At 44.1% G+C, this 14,279-nt stretch overlaps 1 protein-coding gene across 3 annotated transcripts in view; it reads right to left on the bottom strand.

Annotated features, from left to right (window-relative positions):
• Positions 1-11,527: 11,527 nt before the first annotated feature.
• FAM171A2 (family with sequence similarity 171 member A2) overlaps positions 11,528-14,279 on the bottom strand; it is a 43,349-nt gene continuing 40,597 nt past the window's right edge. For 2 of the 3 annotated variants that reach the window (XM_069751416.1, XM_069751417.1), the window contains exons 8-9: positions 12,816-14,185; positions 11,528-12,705 (exon numbers count right to left, since the gene is read on the bottom strand). In XM_069751416.1, the coding sequence (XP_069607517.1) occupies positions 12,656-12,705; positions 12,816-14,185 (1,420 nt within the window). In that variant the 3' untranslated portion in view covers positions 11,528-12,655. Of the gene's footprint in view, positions 14,186-14,279 lie in introns of all 3 variants that reach the window. The other variant, XM_069751415.1, reaches the window with a different exon arrangement.

Below are 14,279 nucleotides of genomic sequence, written 5' to 3'. Positions count from 1 at the left end.
TCTATATACAAGACCTTCATCAATGTACTGAAAATAAAATACAGAGAACATAATGAAAAGGAAGGATATACAAAATGGGTCCAATATACTAACCGCGCTACTGCATTCCTCACTAGGTCGATATTACAATAGTTATCAACAGGTTTTGCTATGATGTTTATGATGTATTCAACCATTTATTTTTATGAACTTCATTGTCTAAACCTACCTCTTTGGCAACTCTGTCGTAAATTAATTGCGCTAAATGTTACAATTAATTGTTAGTACATTGGACCCATTTTGTATATATTTCCTTTTCATTATGTTCTCTGTATTTTATTTTCAGTACATTGATGAAGGTCTTGTATATAGACTGAAACGTCACTGCATGTACGATACCTCATTAAATCTCTTCACTGCATCTACATATTTGGGTGTGCCAAGTTTATCGTTGCTAGTATCACGGCTTGGGCACCACTTCCTAGTAGTGCCTACGATATATATATAAATTCCAGCATGAGAATTACCTGAAACACACAGCCAGGCAACTAAGGAGTGGCTCCATAAGAAGCATTTCAATGTCCTGGTAAGGCCTAGCCAGTCTCCTAGATTGCCTTGTGCAGGCATGTACTACGGAGGACAGAGAATGAACTTCAATCCAATATTGCGGCCAGCATGCAGCCAGAGGGTAAGGAAAGGGTGAATCAAACACCTGAAAACTCCACCTATATGACCGAAAACCGGTCCTGCCGAATTCAGGTGACAGGTTCCCTTTAAAATAAACTCTGGAGGCCGATTCTCAGGGAGCTCATTTCATACACATTAAAGCACCACAGCAACGGTTTTTTATTTTACCGCTAGAGTGGTATCACTAATGTAAGTTTCCTGCCCATAACATTACACTCACCAGCCTCCACCTTCATCAGATATTGGTTCCGCTTTGGTTGTCATCTGCAGGTTGTGGCCTGCCGACTGACTCTAGAGTTTGCTAGGCTTACATTGAGTTTTGATTTCAATAGAGTCTGCCTATGGGGGGTGCATTATACAATAGATTCTGCCTATGGGGGGTGCATTATACTATAGAGTATTAGCTGCATGTGTACCAACTCAAATGAAGCTCAATTTTTGTGGTTTTTTTTCTTTGTATTATTGCATTCTGTGCAAGCCGGGGTGTGGCCTCCCTTTTCTGAGCTAGAGATTGTATATAAGGCTTTCCCAGACTGGTGTTTCACTGGTTGGGCCCTGTCCTTTTGTCTGCCCTTATTCACACTGAGGTCAACATTGACACATGATAAGATTTTAATATTAAACAGTGTAGGGCAGTCCCGATCAGAGTTACCTGGCTTTTATGCTATTTTTGATCAGAAATAGTATTACTAAAAAACTCTGTTATTTAAATGCACTTTTTGATTTTTATTACTTAGTTACAGCAGGGTTTTTGCTCATTTTTTTTCTCTTGTAGGTTTTTTACTATAGAGTCTGCCCATGGGGAGTGCATTGTACGAAAGAGGGTCTGCCCATGGGGAGTGCATTATACTATAGAGGTTAATGGGGAGTGCATTATACTATAGAGGTTAAGGGGGAGTGCATTATACTATATTGAGAACTATTTGCTGCATTACACTATATGGAGTCTATCTAGGGGTCATCATACAGTGTGGAGATTACTTTGAGAGGGCCATCATTCAGTTTGGGGGCTACTAAGCGGTTAGAATACTATGGATGGTACTATGCAGCGTGGGGTCATTATACTGTGTAAAGGAGAGCTGTACACGGGGAGACTCGGGACATTATTAACCCCTTCCCAACGTCATGAAAGTCGGTGCCAATCCAACCTGTGGTGTCGTGGAGGGATCGCGTCCCTGCAGATCGGGTGAAAGGGTTAACTCCAATTTCACCTGATCTGCAGGGACAGGGGGAGTGGTACTTCAGCCCAGGGGGGGTGGCTTCACCCCCCTGTGGCTACGATCGCTCTGATTGGCTGTTAAAAGTGAAACTGCCAATCAGAGCGATTTGTAATGTTTCACCTATAAAAACTGGTGAAATATTACAATCCAGCCATGGCCGATACTGCAATATCATCGGCCATGGCTGGAAACCTTGATGTGCCCCGCCCCAACGCCACTGATCTCCTCCACAGTCCTCTGTCCTGTGCTCCGCTCCCCTCCGTCATCCTGTCTGCTCCCCTGTCCTCCTGCCCGCTCCGCCTGTGCTCCGATGCCACCCCCTGTCCTCCGATCCCCCCCATGCTCCAATCCCCCCCTCATACTTACCAAGCCTCCCGATGTCCATTTGTCTTCTCCATGGGCGCCACCATCTTCCAAAATAGCGGGCGCATGCGCAGTGCGCCCGCTGAATCTGCCGGCCGGCAGATTCGTTCCAGGTATATTTTGATCACTGTGATATAACCTATCACAGTGATCAAAATAAAAAAAATAGTAAATGAACCCCCTCCCCCCTTTATAGGGTAGGGACAATAATAAAATAAAGAAAATATATATATATTTTTTTTTCACTAGGGTTAGGGTTAGTGTATGTGCACACGGTGCGGATTTGGCTACGGATCCGCAGCGGATTGGCCGCGGATCCGTAGTGGATTGGCCGCTGCGAATTCGTAGCAGTTTTCCATCAGGTTTACAGTACCATGTAAACCTATAGAAAACCAAATCCGCTGTGCCCATGGTGCGGAAAATACCGCACGGAAACGCTGCGTTGTATTTTCCGCAGCATGTCAATTTTGTGCAGATTCCGCAGCGTTTTACACCTGTTCCTCAATAGGAATCTGCAGGTGAAATCCGCACAAAAAAACACTGGAAATCCGCTGTAAAACGCAGTGCTTTTTACCTGCATATTTTTCAAAAATCGTGCGGAAAAATCTCACACGAATCCGCAACATGGGCACATAGCCTTAGGGTTGGAATTAGGGCTAGGGTTGGAAATAGGGTTAAGATTAGGCTTGTGGTTAGGGTTATGGTTAGGGGTGTGTGGGGGTTAGGGGTGTGGTTAGGGTTGGGATTAGGGTTAGGGTTGCAATTAGGGTTAGGGGTGTGTTGGGGTTAGGGTTGTGGTTAGGGGTATGGCTACAGTTGGGATTAGGGGTGTGTTGGGGTTAGTGTTGAAGTTAGAATTGAGGGGTTTCCACTGTTTAGGCACATCAGGGGTCTCCAAACGCAACATGGCGCCACCATTGATTCCAGCCAATCTTGCGTTCAAAAAGTCAAATGGTGCTCCCTCCCTTCCGAGCCCGAACGTGCGCCCAAACAGTGGTTTACCCCCACATATGGGGTACCAGCGTACTCAGGAGAAATTGGACCCAAATAGTTGTTGCCCAGTTTGTCCTGTTACCCTTGCGAAAATAAAAAATTGCTTGCTAAAACATAATTTTTGAGGAAAGAAAAATTATATTTTATTTTCACGGCTCTGCATTATAAACTTCTGTGAAGCACTTGGGGCTGGAAAGTGCTCACCACACATCTAGATAAGTTCCTTGGGGGGGCTCTAGTTTCCAAAATGGGGTCACATGTGGGGGGGTTTCTACTGTTTAGGCACATCAGGGGCTCTGCAAATGCAACGTGATGCCCGCAGACCATTCCATCAAAGTCTGCATTTAAAAAGTCACTACTTCCCTTCTGAGCCCCGACGTGTGCCCAAACAGTGGTTCCCCCCCACATATGGGGCATCAGCGTACTCAGGACAAACTGGACAACAACTCTTGGGGTCCAATTTCTCCTGTTACTCTTGTGAAAATAAAAATTGCAGGCTAAAAAATAATTTTTGAGGAAAGAAAAATGATTTTTTATTTTCACGGCTCTGCATTATAAACTTCTATGAAGCACTTGGGGGTTTAAAGTGGTCACCACACATCTAGATTAGTTCCATGGGAGGTCTAGTTTCCAAAATGGGGTCACATGTGGGGAGCGCCAATGTTTAGGCACACAGGGGCTCTCCAAACGCGACATGGTGTCCGCTAACAATTGGAGCTAATTTTTCATTCAAAAAGTCAAATGGTGCTCCTTCCCTTCCGAGCCCTGCCTCGTGCCGAAACAGTGGTTTACCCCCACATGTGAGGTATCGGTGTACTCAGGAGAAATTGCCCAATACATTTTAGGATCCATTTTATCCTGTTGCCCATGTGGAAATGAACAAATTGAGGCTAAATGAAATTTTTTGTGAAAAAAAAAGTTCTTTTTCATTTTGTTCGGATCAATTTATGAAGCATCTGGGGGTTCAAAGTGTTCACTATGCATCTAGATAAGTTCCTTGGGGGGTCTAATTTCGAAAATGGGGTCACATGTGGGGGAGCTCCAATGTTTAGGCACACAGGGGCTCTTCAAACGCGACATTGTGTCCGCTAACGATTGGAGCTAATTTTTCATTCAAAAGTCAAATGGCGCTCCTGCCCTTCCGAGCCTTGCCGTGTGCACAAACAGTGGTTTGTGATCACATATGGGGTATCAGTGTACTCATGAGAAATTGCCCAACACATTTTAGGATCTATTTTATCCTGTTGCCCATGTGAAAATGAAAAAATTGAGGCTAAAATAATTTTTTTGTGAAAAAAAAAGTACTTTTTCATTTTTAAGGATCAATTTGTGAGGCACCTGGGGGTTCAAAGTGCTCACTATGTATCTAGATGAGCTCCTTGGGGGGTCTAGTTTCAAAAATGGGGTCACTTGTGGGGGAGCTCCAATGTTTAGGCACACAGGGGCTCTCCAAACGCGACATGGTGTCCGCTAAAGATTGGAGCCAATTTTTTATTAAAAAAGTCAAATGGCGCTCCTTCCCTTCAGAGCCCTGTCGTGCGCCCAGACAGTGGTTCCCCCCCACATATGAGGTATCGGCGTACTCAGGGCAAATTGTACAATAAGTTTTGGGGTCCGGTTTCTCTTTTTACCCTTGGGAAAATAAAAAAATTGTTGCTAAAACATCATTTTTGTGACTAAAAAGTTAAATGTTCATTTACTTCCATGTTGCTTCTGCTGCTGTGAAGTACCTGAAGGGTTAATAAACTTCTTGAATGTGGTTTTGAGTACCTTGAGGGGTGCAGTTTTTAGAATGGTGTCACTTTTGGGTATTTTCAGCCATACAGACCCCTCAAACTGACTTCAAATGTGAGGTGGTCCCTAAAAAAAATGGTTTTGTAAATTTCGTTGTAAAAATGAGAAATCGCTGGTCAAATTTTAACCCTTATAACTTCCTAGCAAAAAAAAATGTTGCTTCTTTGTTTTCAAAATTGTGCTGATATAAAGTAGACATGTGGGAAATGTTATTTATTAACTATTTTGTGTCACATAACTCTCTGGTTTAACAGAATAAAAATTCAAAATTTGAAAATTGCGAAATTTTCAAAATTTTAGCCAAATTTCCATTTTTTTCACAAATAAATGCAAAAATTATTGACCTAAATTTACTACTGACATGAAGCCCAATATGTCTCGAAAAAACAATCTCAGAACCGTTACGATCCGTTGAAGCGTTTCCGAGTTATTACCTCCCAAAGGGACACTGGTCAGAATTGCAAAAAAACGGCCAGGTCATTAAGGTCAAAATAGGCTGGGTCATGAAGGGGTTAAATGTAAAGTGTGCACTTATTGTTAAAGGGGAACTCAGGTTACTGTGACTGTCAAAAGGGGATACAGGGCATTATTACCTTCTAGGTTTCTATGGGGCAAAATGTGGGCACTGTTTTCTAGGGCACTTGCACACGACATGACTATATTCTAGAGGTTTGTTTTACTATCTAGAGCAGGGGTCCCCAACTCCAGGCCTCGAGGGCCGTCAACAGTGCAGGTTTTCAGGATTTCTTTAGTATTGCATCGGTGGTAATGTGATCATCTGCACAGGTGATGATTCCAACCCCTATGCAATACTAAGGAAATCCTGAAAACCTGCACTGTTGGCGGCCCTCGAGGCCTGGAGTTGGGGACCACTGATCTAGAGGCACACTGTTCCACAGAGCAGGGGCAGTAATAGGGACACATATGGCAGCAGCGGCTCCACATTGGGGTATCAGCAGGATGAGGAGTTTGTGCAGGTTGGGAATAGTCCCACTGGTGACAGTGCTGGAAATATGAGAAGTGAAATGTGTCTTTGTTGTAATCTCTGCAGCCAAAACTTGGCTGGAGAAGTTTTGTCGGTCTGGGCCAGACAGAAAAAGTGATCTATTCCATCAGAAAGAACGTCAGCTGTAAGTTAATATGTGTAACGTGTACTGTGATCTCTTATATGTTCTGTAGGACTGGTATCTACCACTGACCATATGGCACTAATATCAATATTGGTCTTTGTATAGAGATTATTTTCAGCAACAGCGCGGTCATCTGCTGAGGTTCTTCTACATGAATTATTAGGAGGCGCCACACAGTTGTAATCAAGGTTACTTGGTTAGGGACCCACTCAGTTTTGCCTCCCCTGAACCAACCTTAGCTACACCTCTGCCATATATCATAGCAAGACTAAGCACAGGAACAAGGCACTGCATCAACAAGGTCTCCCCCTGGCAAAGATTTCAGAGCAGACTGGGGTTTCAAGATGTGCTGGTAAAGAGCTTTTGAAGTTGGACGAAGAAATGGGCAACGTTAAGGACCATTAACATAGTGGTTGGCCATGGAAAGTTAGTACAGCAGATGAAAGGCACATCATGCTTCCCTTAAAAATCAGGATATATCAAACAGCAACATCTGCTCAGATCGAGTAGTAACAAGTGGGACCCACCTACACCTATTTAGTGTTTGGAGAAGACTTGCCGGAAGCCATACCTTTTGACATGGATACAAGGACCAGCGACTCAGCATAGGAACTGTGGCGCAGGAAAATGGCAGCTGGTGCACTGGACTGATGAGATAAAATGTGAAATATTTGGCTGTAACAGAAGGCAGTTTGTTTCCCTAAAGGGGCTAAAGAGCAATACAATGAGTGTCTGCAGACAATGGTGAAGCATGTTGAAGCCTCCTTACAAGTTTGAGCTGCATTTCAGCAAATGGAGTTGGAGATTTGGTCAGGACTAATGGTGTTGTAATTTTTTTTTATAAAGTTTGTTTGAAAAAGGAAAAAATGTAAAAAAATTTAATAAAGGACTAATGGTGTCCTTAATGCTGAGAAATACAGGCAGATACATATCCACTATACCAGTGATGGTGAACTTTTTAGAGATCGAGTGCCAAAACGGCAACCCAAAACCCACTTATTTATCAGAAAGTGCCGATACGGCAATTTAACATCACATCACAGAAGACCTGCAAAATACTCCCCCTTAGGCCGGGATCACACTTACCATATTGAAAATCGGTCCGAGTCTCCCTGCCGAGAGTCGCACCAGTGTTCTCCATATGGTCATCCGTGTGTGATGAGTTTGCAATGCGATGATGCAATTTTCTCGCACCTATGTATCCGTATGACATCTGTATAACATGCGTATGACTTTACATTTCTCACTGCTTTTCACCATTGAATTTAATGGCTCAATGGGCTGAAATTGGGAAAATGTGTGTTATTTCTCAGTCACACTGATGGTCTGTGTGGTGTCCGATTTTTTTAATCTTTTTCTCGCACCCATAGACTTGCATTGGCAAGACTCAGGCGATATACGCGTACGATCGCAGCATGCTGTGATTTTGCATACATTCTGAATACGCCCGAGAAAAAAAATGGAGATGCGAGCTGCTCCATAGATTAACAGTGGTCCGAGTGTTATGTGATGTTTTAGCGCATAAGCACTCTTCCGTATTCTACACTAGTGTGACCCCGGCCCTATATATATATATATATATATATATATATATATATATATATACACACACACACACACTACCCCTATGCAAGATATGTAACATATACACACACACACTACCTTTCTGCAAAATATTTACACTCACACACACACACTGCCCCCCTGCAAAATATATACAAACACACGCTTCCTCTGAATGAAGCAGCCCGGCCATACCCATCTCACTTAAAACTAAGCTTAATACATTTAATGTCCAGCTCCTGCTGGAGCTGTAACCAGTGCACGTCCACACTGTCTTTACGCCTCTTTGGCCCCGGCAGCAATGTTGCACGTTGGACCTGGGGCTGACAGCATCGCCAGGGAGGCACATAGATCACCGGGGGTTGGCACGAAGATCACAGAGGTCACATGGGAGCACAGATATCATGGGGTGTACATAGCAGTGGGACACGGGGCACAAAGCTGGTAGCCACAGAGATTACAGGGGTTCACATAGCTGGGGGGCACAGAGATCACATGTGGGTATATAGCTGGAGGGCACAGAAATCACAGGGGAGCATATAGCTGGGGACAGAGAGATCACGGGGAACAGAGATCACAGGGCGGCAGATAGATGGGGCCACAGATCACACTGGGCCACAGAGATCACAGGGGCCATATAGCTCAGGGGAACAGATCAGCAGAAAGGCACAGAGCTGCAGGCACAGAAACCACCAGCACACAGATCGCTCTGGACTCTGGCATCAGCTCCTCTTCTGGGAAAGGATGATGGGAGAGCATTGGGTGCTAGCCCCGCCCACCCCGATGACATAATCATTCATGTGCAGGCAGCGGTCTGTAATGAACGCTGCCTACCATGCACATTGCTGACTCTGGTGACCTGCCCGCCGTTCTCTGCCTCCGGTTTAAATGTATTAGCGTCTAAAAGATGCAAATACATTTGAACATCGGAAGGGAGTGGGGTGTTTGCGGTGGCAGAACTGGCATGCGTGCCCACAGAGAGGGCTCTGTGTGCCCCCTGTGGCACGCGTGCCATAGGTTCGCTATCACTGAGGCGTCTGGCTCTGGCAGTAAGTGTCATTAAGAATTATCTTCAGTGTAATGGAGAACAAGAAGCCCGGAAGTGATGATATGGCCCTAACAGAGCCCTGATCTCAAACATAATCAAGACTATCTGGGATTACAAGAAAATACAGAATGATTTACGCAGACCTACATCCACAGAAGATTTGTGGTTCAGTTTTCAAAATGTTTTTGGCAACTTCCCTGCTGAGTTCCTTTAAAAAAGTGAAAGTGGTAACACCAAACATTGATTTGATTCAAATTTCTCTTTTGTTCATTCTCTTAGCTTATTTGGATTAATTAACAAAATGCAAATAACACTCCTATTTATGAAAACATTCTTACTTTGCAGCATTTTTTCACGCCTACTTCAAATGTTTGCATTCTGTGTGTAATACATATATACATATTACTTGATTTGATCAAAAAGATTCATCAGACCAGAGCTCTGAGATCCTCCATCTACCTTGTTGCAGTATGATGCACGTATGACATTGTCGCAAGCCAATAAATCACAAGAGACCTTGGAAATACTAACATGGAGGAGGAAGTTCACAGGGCTCTGGTCCAGAACTTAAACTATCATCGTGGCCAATGGGCCAGGATCCTGCATATTTTTTTCTGACTCTAATCAATACCTGCATTCTTGAAAAGATGTACTTTGAAAACCGTACTTGATGTATACAAATGAGTTTCTTGAAATGGTGAAGGTGCAGCAGCTTGAGTCAACAGATGACTGTTCCCTTATAACACCCATATTGACTTAAAGTGCCATGAGCAGGGACACAACATCATAAGCTGTTCTAAACTCCAAAAATGCAAAGTTGTCTTCTGGCTGGATGCTGTCATCCCAGCCTCATTGATTCATTGCGCAGAATAGGACTCAGAATGGCTTGATGTCCAAAGTACAGATTTATGAGGCCATGGGTAATTATCCCACACTTGGGGGACAAATGTCCAGCAAATGCTACTAGATGTAGCTAACTGCATACTGTATTATTGAGTTCAATGTAAAACCATATTCTCTGTTACCTCTAGATCCGGCTGCCTGCAGCCATCATGCTATCTTTTAAAGCAGCATTCCTACAAATTACTTTAGCACATGTATTGCTTTGTCACCATTCTAGAGGTGTAATTTATTTAATTCTAGCTCTGTGTCATATAGTTTATGCTCTATTAGGAGCTGCTGGGTCATGTTCTCGCCATTTTCACTGCCCGTCTAGTACATGGTAAGGTTAGTCTCTAACTTCCTATGTATTACTAGATTACATCACCCATCAAATCCCTCCTAGTTGGTCTCAGACAGCTCGACCCTCCAGATTTCTCTGCTCTCTTACATAAAATTATATCTTCAGCTGGCCAAGATTCAGACAGTAATATAGCGTAGAGGAGTCAATACAATAATTAGGTGTAGGGTACCCTGTCTATACTATGTGTAACTGGTGTGTGTAGAATCTCCAGTGTATCTAATGAGATGTAGTTTCAGTCTGTCTCCTGCTTGCAATAGGTTTCTCCATGTGAGTTCTTATCACAAGCAAATCATGCTGAAATTGTACCACATACAATACACTGAGACTGCATTGTGAGTTAGAGGATAGCAGTTCTACTGTATGTCAGTGATCTATAACTGCTGCCTTTAAATAGGACTCCAGGCAAAGCAAGTGCAGTGTGATGACACTATGTAAAGTCAGAGGTATAATGGGAAATGTAGTCTGCATTAGGGGAACCATATGGCAGGGAAGAAGGAATTTAAAATTGCACACACTTGGGAAATTGTGCCTCAACTAAGACAGGCACAAACGAGCCTCTACATTATTTTTTAAAGGGATTCTGTCAGCACAATAATTGTTCTGCATCACGGCGGGCCCAATCATTTATATACTCGTTCCCACCTGCTTGTTTTCCCTCCTCTTCGTTGATTGAAAACTCTGCCTTGAGAGAGCCCGAGAAGGGCTGAGAGGTTGGAAGGTGCAGTTAAATGTTTGGCCACCCCACGATGTACCAAGTGCCTGTACTTGGATTAAACAGTCCTTTTGTGCTGTACAATATGGATAAAAATTGCTGGAGTGCAACTTCAAAGTGTACCCCAACTTAGGAAAAAAAAAAATCACACAGTAGCTTGGTACCTGCACTATAATATTTTTTCTAAATCCCTTTCAATACAGATTTTGACCTGTACTGTCACTTAGGCTCTATAGTACTGTACATTTACGCTGCATTCTACAGCACTGGAGATGAAGACCTAGGAGATGTCATGGACGACAAGTCGTTGATGCTGCTCAGATGAGAGCATGATCTGTAATATAAAGTGGTTTGGAGAAATCATTTTTGTGAGGTCTCCGATACTATGTATGTTTTTCTGTATAATCAGAGGTTGACCTTCCTACTACCACTACTATTCTGTCTCTAGGGCCGGGGTCACACTTTTGAGAAACTTGCACGAGTCTCACGTCTCAATACTCGGCACTGCCGCCAGCACTCGGGACCGGAGCGTGCGGCTGCATGTATTTCTATGCAGCTGAGCGCTCCGGTTAGAGTGCAGGCGGCAGTGCCGAGTACTGAGTCGCGAGACTCGTGCTAATTTCTCGCAAGTGTGACCCCGGCCTATGTAAGGTATCTGGAGCTCTGTATCAGAAGAACTAAGTTCACTCTGGTATCAGATGTGAGAGCTGCAGGCGTTGGGTCCTAGTCCCGAGATTCTGCACTAATCCCCATAGTCAGTACTTGAATATTATAATTTCACTAATTTGCACTGAATTTTTTTTTTACTTTTATGTTTTATTAGTAATGTTTGTAGGAAACGGCAGTAATAGTTCAACATGACAAATACACTTTTCTTGTGCTGTTCTCCTTGGGAAATTTCAAGGGATTGGCTTCTTGCAATACAAATCGCTTCCCTGTGAAGGAACGTAACCGCACGTGCCGGAATGCTTGATGAAATAAGTCTGAATACCCTTAGAAACAACTGGTTCCAAAGACCATAATGCATTGCAAAAAGGCAGGAACATGGTATTCCTATAATATATTAATACTATGTTGACCAGAATGCATTACACATTATCGGCTAATATTGAGATGTAGTGGGGTGGGGCAGGGTTACAATGAGTACAATGCATTGCCAGGCATGTTATAGGACTGAGATCTACAAGGATCTTAGTGCATCATGGTCGGTAGCCGTGGTCTCCATGGTACGGGGGAAAATGGAACCACAATGCAATGAAGAGTGGAGCCATTGAAGTAGAAAAATCTGTAGGATTTGCATGGCTCCCTACATCAGAACTTGAAGGACCAGAATGCATTGCAAGCTATGATGTTTCACACACCTTACACAAATAAAACACTAGGACCACAATGTTCAAGCTACTGGGAGATGTCATGTTTCTACCGGATTATGCATACCCTGCTGCACAGGTGCTGAGACCATCTCCGCAGCAATGATGATAATGACTGAGCCAACGTCAATTCCGAACCGACCGAACCTGCACCTGCTGTCCTTGTATCACTATGTTAACAGGAATGAAGAGAAGAATCAAGAGTACATATCCAATCCAAAAATCTTGTCCCACCCAACATGAGGGGACTGGTCCCGCTGAGAGTCTCACTGTGCAGTGTCATAGACTCCCAGTTCACAGAGGGACTACTACGTTCGTATGCTGTATCTGAGTGTGTACTGCTTTCTTGTGTATGTATGTATGTATGTGTGTGTGTGTGTGTATGCATGCGTATATAATGTGTAAATGTGTATGTACATGGTGTCTGTAGGTATCATATCATGGTGCCTCTGGCCTTACACACAGGAGTCTCTCCAATGCTGGGGCTGTGCCTCGAAGATAGGGGAGAGTTGGGGGCAGGGTGTTGTCACTCTCCAAGCCCCAGGCTTCGGATTCAAGGGATATCCCTGCGTTTTCTCCCCGAAGTCCTTTGAGGGGTATATCCTATACACAGAATGAGAATTGAGAAATCCCTCATTATTTCACATTAAACACCATCAGTGGTCTCTCCTCTCTCTTTTGCCAGGGGCTCTTCTTATCTTGGTCATCCCCACCTTCAGATTGGTCATTAAGGTCCTCATCTGGGCTGGTCATAGAATCCCTTCTTAGCTCACTGGTGCTGCTGCGGGAACTGTCGCCTCTGCTGCGCCCTCTCCTGTTCATTACTGGGCAAGACTCAGAGGCCTCATCGAGAAGTGGTGTGAGTGAGCTGTCTTCTGGGGAGCAGCCACCAGCAGTCCGACTCTCACTTAGGCTCTGTTCGCCTTCTTCAGCAAAGACCAATTTGGAGTAGGTCAAGCTAGAAGGCTGATGCTGTGACCTCCCACCTCTCCCTTCCTCTGACCCAGGTTTTATTTTAATCTCATTGACATCCACACCCGAGTCCAGACTGGCATCATTGCTACGTGTCTTGTCTCCAGCCTGCAGGTCAATATAAGAATGACGCACCTGTGCATTAGAGCGTCCATCTAGTGACACAAACCATGCTCGTGGATGAGGCTTCACTCCAAGTTCTAAAAGCTTCTTCTCGGTCAATGCTTGAAGCTCTCCATTCAGTTGTGCCATCGTGGATTCATTGAAAACTACAGGAATGGTGACAGAACCGCTCATTTGTGAAGAGTGGTTGCCCCAGCTTTTGCCATCTTGGTCCTGTGAGGGTCCAGTAGATGCCCCTTGTTGGTAGTTATGAACTTGTTGAAGTAATTGCTGGCGTTGGGCATAATCTTGAGGTGCAAAATGATGAGCATGTGAAATCTGTGTGGATCCCAATTCACTTTCTGTCACCTCTTCACCTTGTCCACTGGGATTTTCTTCTGATAATCTCACATAATGAGCTGGAATGACCAGTGTAGGCATAGCATGTCTGTAGGCTCCTTCCTTCATGTGATCAATGGATCCGCAAAATATAAGTTGACCAGGCTGTGTCAAAGACGTAGGACGTGACAATGGATCTGCAGACTGCGTCATCAAATAATCAGGTGGCTTTGAGTCCCCAATAACATGCTTGAAAGGTGGCGGAAGTGGAGGAGGAGATGGAGGAGGATCCCTAGCTCCACCCCTTCCTCTCCTCCTCTGCCCCTTTCCACCAGTTCCATAGCTTCTTTTCATATCATCAGAATCCAGCAAGTCACCAGAGCGGGCCGATTTTAATGGATATTCATCTCGAGGACCTGGTCTTAATGGGAGCGTATCTGTAGAATGCTGAATAGAACGTCCACCAGACTTACAAAAGTCCTCTCGAGAAGAAAAGGCAGAGCGCAAAACTGGAGTCCGAAGGTCACTGTCAGCTGTGGAGGTGGAGTCTAAGTGGCTGGTACTAATAAGGTTAAGGTGGGAGGTCGAGGTTGCCTGGTCTCGTTTGGGCTCGTTAAGGCCGGAGAGCTGCAGCTTGTGATGCTGTTGTCTTGGTTTTAGGCATCGCCTTCTGCCAAAAAAATAGATTGTAAGAAAACTGCGATAAGACTGAAGTCTATGTGATAGAAATAGTCAAAATTGTGGTTAGATTATAAAAGGAAACA

This window comes from Ranitomeya imitator, chromosome 2 (assembly GCF_032444005.1).
Source record: "Ranitomeya imitator isolate aRanImi1 chromosome 2, aRanImi1.pri, whole genome shotgun sequence".
NCBI lineage: Eukaryota > Metazoa > Chordata > Amphibia > Anura > Dendrobatidae > Ranitomeya > Ranitomeya imitator.
This window is presented reverse-complemented; position numbering and strand designations above follow the sequence as displayed.